The sequence below is a fragment of the Anopheles stephensi genome, chromosome 3 (assembly GCF_013141755.1).
Source record: "Anopheles stephensi strain Indian chromosome 3, UCI_ANSTEP_V1.0, whole genome shotgun sequence".
NCBI classification, from domain to species: Eukaryota; Metazoa; Arthropoda; class Insecta; order Diptera; family Culicidae; genus Anopheles; species Anopheles stephensi.
Genome location: NC_050203.1, coordinates 69,711,393 through 69,729,393, shown reverse-complemented (window position 1 = coordinate 69,729,393; position 18,001 = coordinate 69,711,393). Strand labels below are relative to the sequence as shown.

The following is an 18,001-nucleotide window of genomic DNA, read 5'->3' as shown; positions in this document are numbered from 1 at the left end:
AATCTGCATGATACCCTGCATGTGTTCGGGGTTCTACCTTTCAGGGTGTTTATTTTGCAGGGCCTTCGTTTCAGTACCCAGATCAATTTCTGGGGCCAATGCGAAGGAAAGAGACCTGCAGTGCAGCTGTCCTTTGGTGCAGGGTACGGGTAAACAGGTAGCCCGGAGGAGCTTTCTTTGCAGGAGGCAAGATTTCACTGCAGGAGGTAGTCATCACACATCACACTGCTGCACACTGTCGATCTGAAAGCTGTCCTTCACTGGCAGACTCGTTTGGCAGGATCAGTTGCAGTTGAACCGTCACAGGGATCGGATGCACTAATGTGAATCCATCTGGACGGAGTGTCGCGACAAATATTTTACTCATCAGTGGAAAGGAATCGTGCAATGTGCTCTTGTGAGGTTTAATAAACAATCAGTGCACAAGTGGCTAAACGGTCTGTGCTGCTAATAGAGCTCTATTAAGAGAGCGAGGGTGCTCCCATCGTTTTGTGCCCAGTGGTGAAGTAGCTGGTGGAGGGTTTGCGTCGTGTGTGCATCTCGTTCGATTGTTTGGGACACTATCAAAATGATTGAGTACGATTTAATAGTGGTAAGTGTGATGGACCAGCGTTAAATATTAGTATCCTTAAGACAAGGTCAACAAGCTGTGCAGAAGGGCGATTGTGTGTCCTTGTAAAATCCTTCAAGGTTTATTTAGCTGTAAAAGGACCACACCATATGGTGCTCAGAGTGAACGGGCATGCAAATTTATTCATATCTTCAAAAAAGGTGATTTGTGATGGGATGCTCCTTTCACGGTCGAAGAACCGTAACGGCAACGCATACCTGTGTCTAGCAATGTAAAAAACCTAAAAAGGGAAACATTGTTTTGGGACTGATTATCATCATTGCAAATCAAACGCTTATTTCGCACATTGTCGTACGGTTCTTGGGGTAATCCCTTGCAGGTAGGAACCGTACCACCTGCAAACTTTCCCATTTCTTCTCTGGGATCATCTTGCCTCAGGAGGGCTCAGTCCTTCGCGTTGGTCAGCAGGAGATAGCGTTGCTTTGCCAGGAAGAGATTTGATTTGATCGCAACACAGCTTCCTATAAGCTGAGCCGGGCACCATTTCTGGGTGCGAAGGTGAAGTCACGAGTACCTTCAACGCGTGTAACTAGACCTCGGCCCGATCAGGCGTAACGCGAGAGTTGCCAGTCGATCTAGGTGCAGATGTGTTATGCGATTGAAAACGTGAAGTGTTTCGTTCGTTTGTGATTGTGTGTCCGGATAGTACGTGATTGAGTTTGAGATCGATCATTGTCGGTTTGGTCGTCGATCCGACCACAAGATACTGATGTTGTGTTTGAAGGGCCTAAGTGATGTTCCGCAGATTTCATTTCTTTTTGGTGCGCAAAGATTTCCTTAAGTGTTAAGGTGCTATAATTTGTGTTTGCATAATTTCTAACCCCATTCGTGTCTCTTGTTGCCTCTTCCTTTGCAGTTGGATGCCTTCTCCTGTCCCACAATCAAAACGGCACATCAGAAGACCACCGCCGATCTGCTGGAAACCAAGTCCATACTCGATGAGGAGCGCACCAACAGTCAGACACTGAAGCAACAGCTTCTGGAAACGACCGAACGTGAAACAGAGCTACAGAAACTGCATCGCTGTGAACTTAGCAGAGGTATGTTCGAATGCTCGAAAAGACAGTTTAAAGAACCTGGTACTAAGTCGCTTGATTGTTTGCAGTTGAAACCTGTCTGAGTGAACAGCAACGCAGCGCCGACGATCGAATTGCCGCACTAGAGGCTCAACTGCTCGAGAAAGAATCACACAGCCGCGAGCTGCTGTCGCGGATCGATGACTACGAAGCGAAGCTGGCCGAACACGAGAAGCAGCTCGAAAGCTCCCGTGCACGGGAACTGGATTTGCTGCAACGAATCAACGCGCTCAGCTGCACCGAGAACGAGCTGCGCGATAAGGTTCATTCGAGTGAGTTGGCGTTCAGCGAGCGGCTTCAGGCGGCGGCGATGCGCGAACGTGACCTAACCGAACAGATCAACGGGCTGAACCGTGATCTGGAGCGAATGCGCCGGGAAACCGAGCGGAAAGAGCGTGAGCTGGAGGAGAAGCTTACCATCACGAAGGACGAGTGTGTCGTGCTGCGGCAGAGTCGTAATGGCCCGTTGGAACCGGCCAGCCAAAATGGTGCGGTTGCTGGTGGTGCTAATGGCACCCTCAACCTGTCGGGCGGCAACGGTGGCAATCCGCTGCAGCTGAACCGATCGTCCGGCAACATTAATCACCTGCAAGTGCTGCAGGACGAGGTGGACAGTTTGCGCTGCGTGCTCGATCTGAAGCAGCGCGAAATTTCCGAACTGCGCAAACAGACGCAGGAGTACGAGCGGGATGCGAAGGATCTGCCCGGTGCGCTGACGAAAATTTCCGCCCTCGAATCACGCATCGAGGATCTCGAGGTGCAGCTAAAGACCAAAACGGAGGAAGAGAAGTAAGTAGTGTAGACGACCTAACCTTACTATTGTAGCGTAAACTAATCATCCGGTCGATACTTTCACCTTTTTTTAGGGAACTGCAGCAAAAGTTGAAGCATTTGCAGGACAACCTGCACCAGGAAACGAAAATCAAGAGCCGGTTGTCGTTGCACAACGAGGAGCTACAGTGGCGGTTGAAGCAAAACTCCGAAAAGTTCACGCTTGCGTACGCCGAGCTGTCCAAGAGTTACCACGAAAATTCGAGCTTCATGTACGCGACCAAATCGAGCCTGGATCAGTCCGCGTCCGCTCACCACCATCACCAGCTGAGCCACAATCAGTCGCGATCGAGCTGCTCGGACCGGTTCTTCGACATGGATGACATTTCCCCACCGACCTCGCCAGTCATTAAGGGAATGGTGGAGAAAAGCGATTCCGTCTCGTGGGTGCTAGAGATCGACGATGAACCGCCGGAGGTGTCAGCCTCCCGGATGGTGCGGCGGGCAGGTTCGTTCCGTTCGAGTGCGGCGTACGATTCGGTGGCAAAGCGCCCAAAATGTTCCGCACTCAACCAAACAGCGAACGGATCGCTGTTGGGCGAACGGCACACCGCCGGCATCCAGCAGTCGAGCTCAGCGGCATCGATTCTGAAGCAGCATTCGAGTGATCTGTCTTCGGTGAAGCCACCGCCATCGGGCAGCTCCAACAGTCACCGGTTGCGCTCGAAATCGGTCAGCATTAAGGCAGCCGAACCACCAAAGAAGATTGTGCGTTCGAACTCGGGTGCTTCGGCGTCGCCGTGTCCGGGAGTGGCGGGCGTCCCATGCAAACCGCTGCGTATGACCGAAATGCCCGGTTCGTGGAAGGAACAGCCACTGTACAGTAGCTCGCCATACGCTCACAAGCGCTACCTGACGGAGGACCTGGATCTGGTCGCGTCTGGCTCGGCGAAATCGTTTGCCGAACATCAGATGCACCGTGCGAAAGATTTGTTTCTCGAGGAGACGGAACTGCTGAGCGAACCGGAAAGCCCATTTGCCCGGTGCGCGAAACTGAACGTGGAGGACATTGCGAATCAGCCGATCGAAATCTTTCACCGCGATAAAACGCCAAACTTTAAGAAGAGTAAGGAAAACCGAGGCCTCATTACATGCGACACGACCGCACTGATGGCGGGCGGTAGCTCATCGGCAAAAGCGACCGGCAGTGGGCTGACTGCTCGGGAAAAGCGTCGAGAGTTCACGCGCAAAGGCAATCTGGTCGGTGGCACCATCCCGAAAGAGGCAGCCGGTGAAGCGCTCGTGTCCGGTTCCAACTCGGACGATGAAGCACTATCGACGTCCTCGGCATCGTCCTCGTCGTGCATTTCGGAGGCCAGTCTGTCGTCCGGTACGGGCAGCAGCAACAGCAGCCACGACAACAGTCCACTGCACAGCGGCAAGCGAAGTAGTGAGCGGATGAACAACGACGACGATACGGTCGAGGGTGGGGCCAACTCGTCAGAGGAACAGCATCCATCGCAGCACCGACGGCGTCATTCAAACATTTCGCTCGAGGACGCACTGATGAAGAAGATTGTGGCCAGCCTGAACGGTGACAATGGGACGGATGGGAATAATACGCCGATGGAGGTTAGCTGGTCGGAGGATGGTGATCCGGGTTCGGAATCGAACGTATGACATGACGACGACAGTTTCTAAGTGACAGTTAGGTCGTCGGGGTGTTAGCCGGTGCGGCAAAGGTGGACGTGGTGGGAGGTGGTTAACAATTGTTTGCTGGGGAAAATAATTCTTTAAGAACCAATATTCCTACAATTCCCCACCTACACACAGAGACACACAGATACATACGGAGAGCGTAGGGAATGGCCAACGTGTAGAACATACTGGAACTTCCTTATTCCCCAACCCATGTCCAGACAAACCTCCCCATCCCCCCCACCCCCTCAAACAGTGAAATGCGACGGGTAATAAGCGCGGGTCATAATGATTCCGCCACGTAATTTGCGCTTCTGCGTGTTCGAATCTGCGTTTCCGAGCGGTGGGTCCTCATCGATGGCCCTTGGCCCTGGATTGGATTCCTGCGCTAAACACACACACAGATATATTGTTAAGGCTTCTAACGTAGATCCTTAGGTGTGTACGTCTTCGGTTCTCACAACAGACTTCTAGAGTTGCTCCAGTTGCTTATTAGTTGTTTAATTTAGGCGTGTAAGTTTGTTCAATCCAATGTTTATATTATATTATATGGAACCCGATTCGTCTTTAATTGTCGTTAATAGAATTAGCGCGCGCGACTCCTTTAGATCCTTCGCTGCAAAGAAAGCAACAGACTCAAATCCAATACGAGACACACACTCACACACAAACCCCTATGAATAACAAACACACCCCATCACCCCTTGAGACTTGTGAGAAGTGATCGTGAAAATATTTAATCAAGAAAATAAGAGATACAAAGATCGTTATGAAAAATGGTCCTTTTTTTCGTTTTCATTTGTTTATTTGAATTTATTTTCCCTTACTTTGTTGCCACCGTAAACACAGCATTACTGCTACACACACACACACAAACACTGGCCCGAAGGTGTCGATGTCGCTGTCTGGAACTAGAAACTGTCGTTAATTGAGAGATGGAGGAAAAGAGCTGTGGAAAACAACCCCCGAAACTGTGTATAAACTATGAATGCGCCCTGTGTAGTCTCTCGCGTGTAAGAAGACGTGCTAGGACGAACGAGGTTAGTGTGTTTGTTTTTCTCTGGACCATAGCTCTTAGGTGTATAGTAGTAGCGATAAATCAAAACTCACCAAGAAAGCATTGTCGGTGAATATCCCCATTTCTTCTCACTATTAACCGATTGGATCGAATGCCGACTAGCAGTGTTTAAACTTAACCTTAATCTTGGAGGCGCTCGTTGTGTACATGTTTCTACCACTACTTCTTTCCGGTAATTTTATTCTTGTTATGCTGTTATGTTTTTGTAAACCATTTGTGGCAAACCTCGAACGCGTGGTGCAATTTTTGGTCGATGAGCATCGAACGCGCGTTGAGAGTTGCATTTGAACGAATTGTAGATTTTGGAACGATTTGTCCCGATCGGAAACGGATCGATAGAGGCAGTGCTGCTGCTGCTGCCGATAGTAGTAATAATAAACGATTGTAAACATAATAAGTATAAACCCCCTTTGTGAGGAAAACGATGGTCAGTGGAGCAGTTGCGTCTGCTTGCAACTGAACTTGAAGCTTTTGTTGGACTATTGGTGGGATATTGTGCTCTTGAACACTGGATGTCCCTTTAGCGCGGTGTACGAGCAAAAGCGAAAAATGATAACAATAATAATCTAAACACACATACACACATACAGAGAGAGAGAGAAAACATTATGAGAGTGTTCTTTAAATACTTCAATTACACGACTGGAGTTTTGTGGTTGGTGGTCGGGTGGGATTTTGGGCCGGCGCCGAAGCCACCTTGCTGTTGTGGTGTGTGTGTCGGCATACATTCTTTGCAGCAACTAAAGAAGAGCTATTGTATACTTTATACTCTACTACTCAGATTCTATGATGCGAAAGCGATAATTTAATCCAAAGCTGAGTGTTAATGTGATTGTGTTAATGAGATGGGACGAGTCAGTGCGACCAGGTACCGTGTGGTTAGGGCAGGGAAGTGAAGCTGGTACAGAAATACAGATTAATGCAAACCGTAATGCATATTGCAATGAAATTGAATCGATTTGTTATTTTTATGACGCTTCAAACTGTCCGAAAATTATTATTAATCTAGTAAAATAAGCCATTCAATTCTTACTTCACACTCTGAGTTACGCACCGCGACGAACGGAACACGTGCATGCTTGTATGCAATATTTCATTTGAATTTAAACAGTCTCGTGAAATATTTCATGAAACTTTTCATATTGCTCGGTAATTGGTGTCGGTGTAATTGGAAAAACACGTTCGGATCGTACTTTGAACAGTTCTTAACCAGGAATTTGTTTAAAAAAAATCTTGAATCAATTTTGTAAAATATTCCTCCTTTTATTTTATCAAAAATCGAAAATCCAACTCAGTTTTCAGCCTTTACCACGGCCTCATGAGTAGGTACACCAGTACACCAGTAAAAGTTGAAGCTTTAGCAAAACATTCATATTAACTTAAACACGAAAAGCGCTCGTTACCGTTCCGCTGCAAACAGTTCGGCTAGCTTAAACTTCTGCACCTTTCCAGACGTTGTCTTGGGCAGATCGTTCAGGATCCTCACATACTTCGGCACCTTGTAGTACGCCAGCTTTCCCTCACAGTAACGCTTTACCTCCTCTCGATCGATCGTATCGGAAGCGTCCTTTAGCCGTACGAAAGCACACAACTCCTCACCCGTACGCTCGTCCGGCACACCGATACAGTGCGCTTCCAGAATCTTTGGATAGGTGTTCAGGAAGTCTTCCACCTCCTTCGGGTAAATGTTCTCTCCACCACGGATAACGACTTCCTTCAGGCGACCCACAATCTTCCCGTAGCCATCCTCGCGCAGTACGAACTGATCACCTGTCCGCAGCCACCGATCAGCACCGATCGTTTCCTTCGTCTTTTTCTCATCGTCCCAATAGCCGAGCATGGTACCGTATCCCCGAACGCACAGTTCGCCGGCCGTCCCGAACGGTACGATATGCCCCTCCTGATCGATCACTTTCGCCTCGTAGTGATCGGTAATGTGGCCAACAGTTTGCTGCACATCCTCCGGCGTCTCGTCGAACAGGGCCTGGAAGATGACGGCCGTTGTTTCGGTCATTCCGAACACGGTTTTCACCTTCCGCACGCCGAGCGTGTGTTTGATGTCGGCAAACAGCTTCGGTGAGCAGGTAGCTCCACCGGTGACGGCGATCTCGGGCGTTTCTAGCTTAGCACCACTTTCAACGATACGTCTCACCAGATCCACGTACATGGTTGGAGTTCCAAGCACGATCGAGCATCTTTCGCGTACAATGGCAGCTAAGGAATCGGCCGCCTTAAAGCCTGCGGTTGGCAGAACGAGCGTGGAGCCGTAAGAAATGGCCGCCATGATGGCGATCACCATACCGAACGCGTGGAACAGTGGCACCTGTACACACAGTCGATGCATCTTCTGGTCTAGCTCGTTCCGGTTGCCAATGTGTAGTCCGTTGTTGACGAAGCCAAAGTGTGACATCAGAGCCGCTTTGGGTTGTCCCGTTGTTCCGGAGGTGAACTGAAGGTTGACGCCACTGTCGGGCATAATCTTTGATTGAAGGTTCTCCACCTTGCTGATGCTTTGTTCCGATGGCAGATCGAATAGCTCGCTGAACTTAATTGCTCCTCTGAAAAGGGAAGAAGATCAGGATATTTGTAAGATCATCTGCAGGACCTTCCAATACTTACGGCAAACTCTTCTGACTGTCAATTATTACGGCGGACAGATTTGGGAGCAATTTACTCTTTAGCTCACCCGGCTTGGACGAGGCAAGTTCCGGTGCGATATGGGACACCATGCCGTAGTAGTTCTGTTGACGATATCCTTCCGCAGCCACGAGAGCCCTTACGCCGACTTTCTTAAGTGCATACTCTAGCTCCGGTACTTGATAGGCCGGATTAATTCCAACCTGCGCGAGAGAAGAAAGAAAGCAAACAAGAATGACTTAGCGCCAACTAACACTCTCGCTCTCTATGCCGATACGCGACATCCCAAGATCAACGCACTAAACGGGATTTCTTGAGCATCTTGGGGAAAGCCGGTTGCGGAGACGTGTGCGTCAGACAAACAAAACAGGTTTGTGACGAAAACGAATTCTGTGTCGCCAAACTATCGCCAAATTCTAGAACCGGCTCCGTGATCTTCTCCGCACGAGATCGCGCGTGTCAGTAACGTTCGTCGTCTGCGATGGGTAAGTTGTGGAGCGTTGTTTTAGGTGTGGCACTGTTCGCCGCGCAAGGTCAAGGGTGCGGCGAGCGTAAGGTGGACTATGCGAAGCTGATTCTGGGCGGTGAGGATGCAATCTCGGGTCAGTGGCCATGGCATGCGGCCATCTTCCATCGGATCGAGCGTACGTTCCTGTATCAGTGTGGTGGTGCCATCATCAACCAGAACACGATACTAACGGGTAACTAGATTGATTCAGTAGTGTGCATCAAATGCATGGATTGCTTTGATTGTTAGCATTATCTCTCTCTCTCTCGCTCGCCCAGCTGCTCATTGCGTGCAACTTAACAACGGTGTCATCACGGTGGATCGTTTGTCGGTGCAGGTAGGCCGCACGTATCTGTACGCAGCCGAAAGTCACACACAGGAACATCAGGCCGACCGGATCATCGTGCACGAAGAGTACAGTGCGGCTCTGGTCCGGCACGATATAGCACTGATCAAGCTCGCGACAGACATCAAGTTCACGGACTACGTGCAGCCGGTGTGTCTGTGGGAACGTTCCAAGGTGGATATCGGTGTGTTGGTAGGACGCGTCGGGTCTGTGGTTGGGTTCGGAATAACTGAAGTTGGCGAAGTAGCCGATCGGTTGCGTGTGGCGTACATGCCCATCGTGGACTTCCAAACGTGTCTGGAAAGTAATCGCAATCTGTTTGGCCGCGTCCTGACGCGGAATGTGTACTGTGCCGGATTTCGCAATGGTAAGTAGGATGTCCTCCGGAAAGGACAGAGAACTCGCACGCTTAATCTCCGATGTCTCCGTGACAGGAACAACGGTGTGTGGCGGTGACAGTGGAGGCGGCATGTACTTCGAGATCGAGAACCGGTGGTACATTCGGGGCATTGTTTCGTTCAGTGGACAGAACTGTCAGTCGGCAGACTTTGCTGGGTTTAGCGATGTGGCGACGTACCTCGACTGGATCAACCGGTACACGAGCGGCACACCGAACAGTCCGTATTCGGCAACCGTCATCGATAAACAACAGCTGCTGTCGTTGGACATCTGCGGTGTGAATAATTACCCCGGGACGGCCGAAGATGGGAAACCAGTTTTTCAAGGTTACCCGTGGTTGGGTGTGATTGAGTATCAGCAGATCAGCACCGGGCAGCGGCGTTTGCTGTGCCAGGGAACGCTAATTACCCGCCGATATGTTTTGACGGCGGCACAGTGTGTTTCGCTGCCCGCGAACTCTTATCGGCTGTAAGTAGCGCTGATTGTTCTTCGTTGGCATTACAGTATCTCTAGAGGTCCGACCAGGATTTTCTTAACTTGTTACTAAACAAGAGTTCTTCTTCTTCCATAGCGCTGGTGTACGGCTGGGTGAATTTGATACGGGTTACGATCCCGATTGTGGCATCGTTGAGGGTCGCCGAGAGTGTCAACCTCCGGTGCAAACAGTTCCAGTGGAGCAGATAATCGTCCACAGTGGTTTCAACAATCCAGCGTTCGCCAACGATCTTGCACTGTTACGCCTCCGGCAGCAGGCCAACGTTGACCAAGGTAAGTGATTGAAGAGGGGTTTCAACTTCAAAGCACCGTCCTAATTGTTTGCTGTAACTCTCTCATCGCTAGACAACATCAAACCGATCTGTCTACCCTTCTCGACCGCACTCAAGTCGCATAAGCCTTCGTACTACATCCGCACCGGATGGCTAGCGAGAAGCTCCAGCACCGTCCTGTACCGTAGCTTTCCCAGCTCGATCGAATCGGTTGGCTGTCAGGATGCGTACAACGATCAGGATGTACCGCTGGAAAAAACCTACGGCCAGATATGTATCCGTCGAGACAATCCGTCCACCGGTGTCTGTACGTTCAATATGGCCGCCACACCGCTACAATCGGTGCAGGTGGTTGGCCCAAGCGAACGGTACGTCCTGTACGGATTGCTCTCGTTCGGTCCAAAGCAATGTCTGGAAACGTACCCGGACGTGTACACGGCTGTTGCACCGTACGTTGATTGGATCGTCTCAAACCTGAAGCCCTAAACCCGACACGCAGATCCGCAAGGACGTCTCGCCTACCCTTGATACACCTGCAATTTGCACGCATGATTCATTCGCTTACCGAAATCATACCGGCACGCGCCGCCGCCAGGTTGGTAAGATAGAAGAGCATCCCGTTCGGCGCCCAGATTCCGACGCGATCACCCTGCCGCAGACCGAGCTGTAGGAAGGAAGCCGCCAGACGATCTACCTGTGCAGAAAAAGGAAAACAGATGCGTTCAATGTACACCGTGCCATTCGCAAAATGGTTGATTCTCTATGGGGCCAGTTGTAAAAGTTCGTCTCGCCGCCGACAATCGTGTAATTGATGTTAATTGGCTCTCTGGGCAAACAGAAGCAGCCGCCAATTTAAAATAGGGACGTACGGTAAGCGGCTTACCTTGTCTAGGACGGCGGCATAGGTGAGCCTTGCGCCCGCTTCGTGACACGCTACGATGGCCTCATTGTTTGGGAACTGTTCCGCCGCCAGTCGAAGATGTTGGCCCACGTTCCGATAGACCAGAGGTTTACTGCCTATGTGGTGAATGTAGCTTTGCTGCTTCTCGTGCGTGCTCGGAGCAACCGTTGATTGGGTGCGAATCGTTTGCAGAATCCTTGGTACAGTTTAAGGATAATTGAAAACGGAGAAAAAGGGGTTATAGATGTTTATGATATCTTAAGGTGTTCAAGTTTAAAGATTTGTTTCAATTTAGCAATAGGCTTCTTCTGCTTCTGCTTCTTTGGCGCTACAACTTCGAGAGGGTTAGGTCAGCCATTTCTGACTTTCGGTGACTTAATTGTACCCGTAGTTGGATAGTCAGTCCTGCGTACGAGGAGGCGGTCGGGATGGTAAAACCGGTGCTGCCTTTGCCTCGCCTACTTGATCTTCCGATAGACCCCTTTAGAACAATAGCCTCTTAGAGCAATAGACAGTTACGTTTTATCTGTTAGGAAGTATGTTTTACTAGGAGAATATGACAATTGCTTTGAACTCAAAGGTGTGCATTAGGAAAGGAAATAGTTTTTCTCTTGTTAATTTACTTTATTTTTGATGGAAAAGAAATAAAATTTAAGTCGAATTTCCTTAGGAATAATGGAGTCACTGTGAAGTACACTATTAAATTTAGTTAGGTTCTGAAAAGCATATGTTTTAATAATTTAGTTTAACAAGCATATTTTCCGTGGTATATATCACTTGTTGATCATGTATTGACGATTAATTGAAGGATAACTGTCAGATTTCAATAACTAAGTAGCGTATGCTACGAAGGTCCTTGCATAGCTATTTTGAAATGCTGCAATCAATTATTGCTTGAAAATTACTACAAATATAGCTTACAAAAAGTTTTTGTTAAGGAGTCATGATCAGGTCCTGATGAAGTCCTGATAATTGTGTAGTTACTAAGAAGCTAACTGATCTGGTGTGTATCTACTTATGTTAAAGGTCTCTCTCCCTCTCTCTCTCTATATTTCTATCTCTCATGCCTGCCATTTCTGGCTTAGTAGACTTATTGGTACCAAGGTGTTGGAAAGTCAGACCTCACTTCGGGGGATGGGATGGGTCCGGATGGGATTTGATCCCAGGTCCTGTCGTTTGAAAACGGGCGCCATTGTCGCTGTTAACACCAGGTCACCCCGTTTTTAAACTTATTGATACTTATTTTTCACCCAACTCACAAGTAGTGTTCAAGCGCAATTCGCCAAGACTTTTTCGTTGGAGGAGAGCTTGATAATATCGAGAATTTGGTCATTTGGTACTTGGGGAAGGTGTACATAGTCTTGTTCGGTTACATTTTGGTCTTGTTTGATGAACTAAGGTACTCTCAAGTTAAGAATCTTTGCATACTTGTAGCTGATACGTATTGCACTTAAGAGGAAGAACTATCAGTTTATTTGCTACAAACTATTTGACTCGCTGACTCGTAAACTGATAGATGTATTTAGATCAAACAACGCACTTTCCAACGACATTGTTCCTATGGCGTTTAAAACTGCCTGAGAATAGTTTTTGTTAATTACTTCAACTTGATATCTTGTGGACACTAATAATACGTTTCGCTATTGATGTGTCGTAATGATCGCTTAAAGCCTCTATTTACACTGATCATGCATTTGTGACTTTCATCATTCTGACAGATTTGTTTAGACAACAGGCACTTTCCGCATACGATAGAGGTAACCATGGAGATCCACAACCACAAGCCCGCTCTGCACAAACACTACAATTCCACGCTAATAGTACCCTTGATAATGACATTTACAATCAACGTCCATCATGATCGCGATGCAAACTGCAACCCGCTTACCGGTTCCAGCACGCACGCTGGTGTTGGTGAAGCCCCAGCAATCGTAACGCCATGCTTCGACACTTTCGACCGAGTGGAACAATCGCAAGTCAAGGGGAGGTCAAACACACAAATAAACTGCACTTTGATGCACCGCTGCACCGTTTGGAGAGGGCACGATAAATAAAACCACACCAGACCAGATCGCGCGGATCGCAAAAGCACTTGTGTTCGCGCACCGACGGTCGCCGACTAACTAAGCCGGTCGGTCTGTAACCGTTGCATTTTCGCTATCGCGCGCCGCGTCATAAATGGCGTGCCCTTTCTTATCAGTGGTTCTAAATTTGTGTGTGTGTGTTGCGCGGGCTCGAACGGCTGGTCATAAAGTTGAATGGACGTGTGGGATGAATTAACAAATATAAAAGCGACGAAAAAAGGAAAACAAACCAGTATCACTGTATAAATAGGAGCAAATCGCCGCTATGCTGTAACATCCGACCGGCGACCAAATGTGCGACCTTACCGCGGCTGATTTGATAAGATTGTAGACAAGCAGGCAGACTTTTTCCTGGTTTGGTGTTTTGTTTTTTTTAATTCAGCTATCAGTCTTGAAGGAAACGGTTCTGATATCGGGCTCGGACAACAAGCGATTTGAGCCCTTCTCTCATCGTTGGGCGATGTGATCGTGAGCTTTGCAAAACCGGCGTGCTTCTGAGTGACGAGGTGCAATCAAGCTGAAAGAGGTTAAAGAGGTTACCAGCGTACCAGTTTCCGGGACAGGTACGATGACAAATTCTAGCACATTTATGGCTTCATCAATTAGGGTAGCAAATGAGCAAGGCGACCTGTTGAAAATGGATGAGGTACACACAGGTATCACCACATCCCAACCCAAACGCCATCGCTATTCAAACAGAAACGGGGCGAAATTCTCTATAAAAAAATACAGTTTACTTTTCTTGCTACCCATAAAAAAATGCTTCATTTTTTCCAATTCTCAGTAAAGCTTTTTTAAGAGGTTGTAAAACATATCCCTAATGCCGTCACACGAGGTACGAGGATCACTGACGGATGGGTTACGTTTGCTCAAGATAGAAAAAGTTATACCAACATTTATACATAGGTGCAAAGGATAAATAGGTTGAGAAAACTGCTAAAATCAACGGTTCTCTCACAACAAACAAGCAGAGCAGACCTGTTAGGAGCAAAAAAAAAAGATGAACAAACATTACCAAGTAAGGACCAAATTGAAGATAACTTTGGGCGACGCTATAAACTCGTCTAGACCTGGGAACACAGATTATCTGGTGCCATTTGTTGTTGTGTCGTTGTGTGTAAAGATCCGCTTTTCAACAAGACAGGACACGGTCGAGGAGAGGTTTTGTTAAGCTCAGAAAGTTTGCCACAAAATTTAAAAAACTTGAAGGAGGATTCCGGGGAGCACGACATCTTGATGCAAAAGCGACATGGAAGGCATTTATTCAATCGAAGCTTTGTTCTCCGTTTCTAGTCACTATGGGACGACTCGGTACTGGTTGTTGTTGGGATAAGTTTATCTTAACATTTCTGTCTGATTTAATGATACTTACAGAAGTTCTTAAAAATATGTAAAATTTATATTAATCTTCGTTGATCGCCAATCTTAGTTTTTGTTATCATTTTTAAGACCTCAGGCTATCTCGATAGCCTGGACGATAGTGGCACAAGTCTTGAAGGTATCACGTCCTATCTGGACCGGTCTCTCCGTATGTAGGACTTACTCTCCAACTACGAGTCTGGAAGTCAAGGAAGTCATCACACCAAAGAGAAGAATCGTTAACATTCGATGTCAACCATTAGAAAATTGCAAAAATGTTAATAGATATCATTGAAATAGTGACGAATTTTGCTCGACTACTTTATTGACTTCATAGAGTAAGAACAGACACATTATAAATCCTAGACAAAAACATATTTGTTTACTTTTGACCGACTCCCCACTGATAGTGCCTCCCCCCCCAAACCGTAAGTAGGGCAACAGCAGGACGACGCCAAAAACCCTTCGCCGCATAAGGGAAAGGAAATTTCCCTAAGATAGTCCCGGGTTTCTGGTGCAAAACTCTTGCCCCTTGCCGCGTGTATGGTAAATAGTAAACGATCAAACTTCCTACCCCGGACGCTAATAGAACGATAATCGCGTACAAATCACTGGGCTGCGTTTAATCCCGCGCGCCGTCAACTTTCGCCGAAAGGATTCTCAAGTTCTTCGCCGCGAACGATACGCTCATCAATCGATGACGTTTCTTATCGTTTCGGCACCATGAATGGGACACGCTTTGCGATGGTTGTTGATGTTTTTCGTGTACCTCACCCCATGACCTGCTTTTTTTTCTGGTGGTTTTGTTTTGGTTGGAACGTACATATATCCCCTTCTATGCAGTTCCTGGGGAGAGTGGGCAAAGCGTTACTAGCTTGCTTTGCCTGGAACGAATCGCACCGAGCCTGCTGTGTACGTTGTCGTGTGTGTGTGTAGGTTTGATAGGGTGATCGTTAGAAATTGAGGTTAACGATGGCCTTTGTGGTTGAATATGTCAGCGAGCAGAGATAGCTCGTTGAGATATTGTGGGCTCCAAAGAGACTTCTTTCTGATGACTATAAGAAATTAAAAGCAATATCTCATCTTAAAAATTATTCAATTCTGAACGGACCAGGATATCCTAGGAGTATTACTTTTGCGTCTTTCCAATCGGACATTCTTTCACAACTTTTTCGAAGAGGAGTCACGCAGCTCTTCCGTCGGGGAAGCAAACCAAACGACGCAACCTTAGGAACCGGGCAACCATTCAGTTACAATGTGCTGGTATTTGCATTTTTGGTCCTGTGCATGCATGAAACCCCGGGCAGACTCGGTTAGGGCACCTCAACGCAATAAGGAAGCGCTCGTAAGGCTAGTAGTAATAGGCGCAGAAGCGCAGGTGTGTCTCCCAAACAAGCGGATAGAACGGAAGCGACCGACGATGATTGTAAACATATTTGGACAAACAATTTTCCACGCGATACGCATAACAACAAAACACTTTCACCCTCGGTTCGGGGTTTTGGAAGTTCGGGTGGCGGGCGCGACTAGGTCGCTCGGTAGTTTGGTGGATTCATCGGCGGTGGGTTGTGACGCTGTCTACAAATAGTTCGATTAAACAAAATATAAATCCTATCCAGGAGTTTCTATCGATGCCATCTTTCCCCCGAAATGCGTATCGGTAAAAAGGAAAGCAAAATCTGGTCTGTTGTGGAAAGTTTGATTCGATTATTGCCCCCTTTTAGCCCCTCCCTTGGGTCAACCTGTTTTCGCGGAGTACAAAGCTGGTAAATAATTGCTTCATTTGTCCGCGAACGGTTTATAGATTGCCGAAATTCGTTTCCATTCCCCGAAACGCTTTGACCGGACTCGACCGGTTTCGAGGTCGGCCCCGAGAGTTCATTGGAAAGGTTCGGCGGGCAAATACATTTTGCAGAACCACACATCCATCCTTCAGTCGCCGAGCGAGTATGGCTATTACACACACACACACACACGTACGTACGGTTAAGTACAACAAAAAATGGCAAAAAAGTACACTGAATCGATTATGCAAATTATGCTCGACCGGTTCCACCGTGTACGTAACGGCCGAAATTGTGTGCACTTTTCCACGGGCCACAGGGAATATGTGTGATGGAATTTTCGAGCCAAGCCCTCGCCACGGACGCGGACGATGGTTAAGAACCGAGGATGGATAGAAACGGGGGAGGAGTGGTCAAGAGAGTGAAAGAGAGTAGCTGCAGCTGCAGTTGGTTTCTGCATGGCAGTGTTAAGGGTTAGACATTTCGAATGATTTTTTTTAAATCCATCCTAAAAAAAGTAAAATTATTCACAATTTGAATTAAAATAGTTTAAGAAATGTTTAGAAACAATTTCAGTATTTTATTTATAAGTTGAGAACTCCAAAATGAGTTTTATAAGAGCTTTAGTTCATTTTTTGGATTTGGAATTGGATTTCAAATCTGGATGTATGCGCATTGCCTAACTACTAGGCGCAACTCAGTGTCAGTCAATCGTTTGAATATGAATCTACTTCTAACGGACGGACATTTTTATCCTTACAAAAGTAACTTTTAATTCAGTTTCATGTTTTAGAACTTACTCTGCAAATTCTCGCTTAAATCACGCTAATCAACCTCAAAAACACCACCACCAGCAGCAAGCTTCGGGCGGAATTTTTCGTTCACGCAGGAATTTCCACGCGACACTTCCGGTAGTCAACGGTGACGGCGACATTCAAGTTAACCCGATCGGTGTGTCAACCTAGTAACGGTCGCACGAGCCATTCGATGCGTTCTTCATCCTGCCCTCCCCCCACCACCCGCACGCAAAAGGCCCAAACCATCCGATGGATACAATGTTGTTTGGACGCGGAAAACAACTCCCGACGGTGGCTGGCGGTTGATGGCTACGGTGAAGGTAAGCTGCGGTTTCGTGTGTGGTTCCAGCCCAATCCAGGGTACCGTGGTAACGGCCGTGTGACGAAACGGATGCCGACCGATGGACCGAGCAAAAAAGCACCAAGAACCGATGGACGAGAGGATACCATGGTTAGCCGTGCGGGGAGCTTCATCGGTCACGGTGTAGTAGTGGTAGTAGGTCCGTCCCTTAGTGCCTGTGTGTTTGTGCCGCACGATATATGGTAGCGGTACATACGGAGGCGGCGGTTCGTCATACAGCCCGAAACGGGCCCGATCATCCGAAGCATAAATCCGCGTCCGGAAAGGGGGTCCCGCGGGTCTCTGGCGGTGGAAGCGTGCCTGTGGAACGCGAAATCGTTCGCTGAAAGTTTTTCGAGACCACCGAGTCCACCGTTCGCACGCCCGGCCAGAATCGTTCGAGACGTTCAACCGAAAGGTTTTAGCCTGGCGAGCCTCGGAAGGGCCCCACACTAGCGCCGGGATCTCGGCAAACTGCTGTGTAGCTGCCATCATCTCTCTTACATGCCGCAGTGTGTTCGTGTGTAGTTTCCTTGGTGAGGTGCTAAAGTTTGTGTCCGAGTCGACGTGTAGTTTGTATTGAGCGACGCGTTCAGGGTAGGCTATTGTGTACCGAGCGAGAGAGTGTTACATAAGGGGCACCCAGGCGAGAGGTCTTGCTTGTTGTGGAATTTGGACTGCATAGAACACCGTTCGTTCAACAACAACAAAAAAACCCTCCCAAACGGAGATCCCGCTTCGTCTTCGTCAGCTGTCAAAGTACCCGAACACGCACCCACCTGCCCGGGGAACACAAACAAAGAAACGCGCCGTTCGGCCCCTCAA

The 18,001-nt window shown here is 48.0% G+C and overlaps 4 protein-coding genes across 28 annotated transcripts in view; 3 read left to right on the top strand and 1 right to left on the bottom strand.

Moving 5' to 3' along the window:
• The window catches only part of LOC118512516, a 123,147-nt gene extending 116,944 nt beyond the window's left edge, over positions 1-6,203 (top strand). For 22 of the 23 annotated variants that reach the window (XM_036057052.1, XM_036057037.1, XM_036057044.1 and 19 more), the window contains 3 exons: positions 1,488-1,671; positions 1,737-2,496; positions 2,574-5,858. In XM_036057052.1, the coding sequence (XP_035912945.1) occupies positions 1,488-1,671; positions 1,737-2,496; positions 2,574-4,158 (2,529 nt within the window). In that variant the 3' untranslated portion in view covers positions 4,159-5,858. Of the gene's footprint in view, positions 1-1,487; positions 1,672-1,736; positions 2,497-2,573 lie in introns of all 23 variants that reach the window. The other variant, XM_036057034.1, reaches the window with a different exon arrangement.
• Positions 6,204-6,496: 293 nt separating this feature from the next.
• On the bottom strand, positions 6,497-13,016 carry LOC118512513 (medium-chain acyl-CoA ligase ACSF2, mitochondrial). The gene is made up of 5 exons (XM_036057032.1): positions 12,701-13,016; positions 10,795-11,008; positions 10,477-10,605; positions 7,874-8,094; positions 6,497-7,812 (listed from the first exon to the last, which is right to left on the bottom strand). Exons 1-5 carry the CDS (start codon positions 12,751-12,753, stop codon positions 6,654-6,656), a joined length of 1,776 nt encoding a protein of 591 aa, XP_035912925.1. The 5' UTR covers positions 12,754-13,016; the 3' UTR covers positions 6,497-6,653.
• LOC118512514 (CLIP domain-containing serine protease B15-like) lies at positions 8,350-11,134 on the top strand. The gene is made up of 5 exons (XM_036057033.1): positions 8,350-8,592; positions 8,678-9,112; positions 9,180-9,612; positions 9,716-9,912; positions 9,985-11,134. The coding sequence occupies exons 1-5, from the start codon at positions 8,373-8,375 to the stop codon at positions 10,395-10,397; spliced, it is 1,698 nt and encodes a 565-aa protein (XP_035912926.1). The 5' UTR covers positions 8,350-8,372; the 3' UTR covers positions 10,398-11,134.
• Positions 13,017-17,587: 4,571 nt separating the features above from the next.
• The window catches only part of LOC118512512 (serine/threonine-protein phosphatase 6 regulatory ankyrin repeat subunit B), a 44,368-nt gene continuing 43,954 nt past the window's right edge, over positions 17,588-18,001 (top strand). For all 3 annotated transcript variants that reach the window (XM_036057030.1, XM_036057029.1, XM_036057031.1), the window contains exon 1: positions 17,588-17,773. The gene's annotated coding sequence lies outside the window, so the exon portion shown is untranslated. The remainder of the gene's footprint in view (positions 17,774-18,001) is intronic.

Bases quoted from the DNA above. Each gene is read 5' to 3' on its own strand.
- LOC118512513 (XM_036057032.1), bottom strand. From the start codon at position 12,753: ATGGCGTTACGATTGCTGGGGCTTCACCAACACCAGCGTGCGTGCTGG. The intron at 11,009-12,700 runs GTAAGCGGGTTG...AACTGTACCAAG, and splicing joins CAGCGTGCGTGCTGGAACCG to GATTCTGCAAACGATTCGCA. The intron at 7,813-7,873 runs GTAAGTATTGGA...TTCCCTTTTCAG, and splicing joins GACAGTCAGAAGAGTTTGCC to AGGAGCAATTAAGTTCAGCG.
- LOC118512514 (XM_036057033.1), top strand. From the start codon at position 8,373: ATGGGTAAGTTGTGGAGCGTTGTTTTAGGTGTGGCACTGTTCGCCGCG. The intron at 8,593-8,677 runs GTAACTAGATTG...TCGCTCGCCCAG, and splicing joins CCAGAACACGATACTAACGG to CTGCTCATTGCGTGCAACTT. The intron at 9,113-9,179 runs GTAAGTAGGATG...TCTCCGTGACAG, and splicing joins CTGTGCCGGATTTCGCAATG to GAACAACGGTGTGTGGCGGT.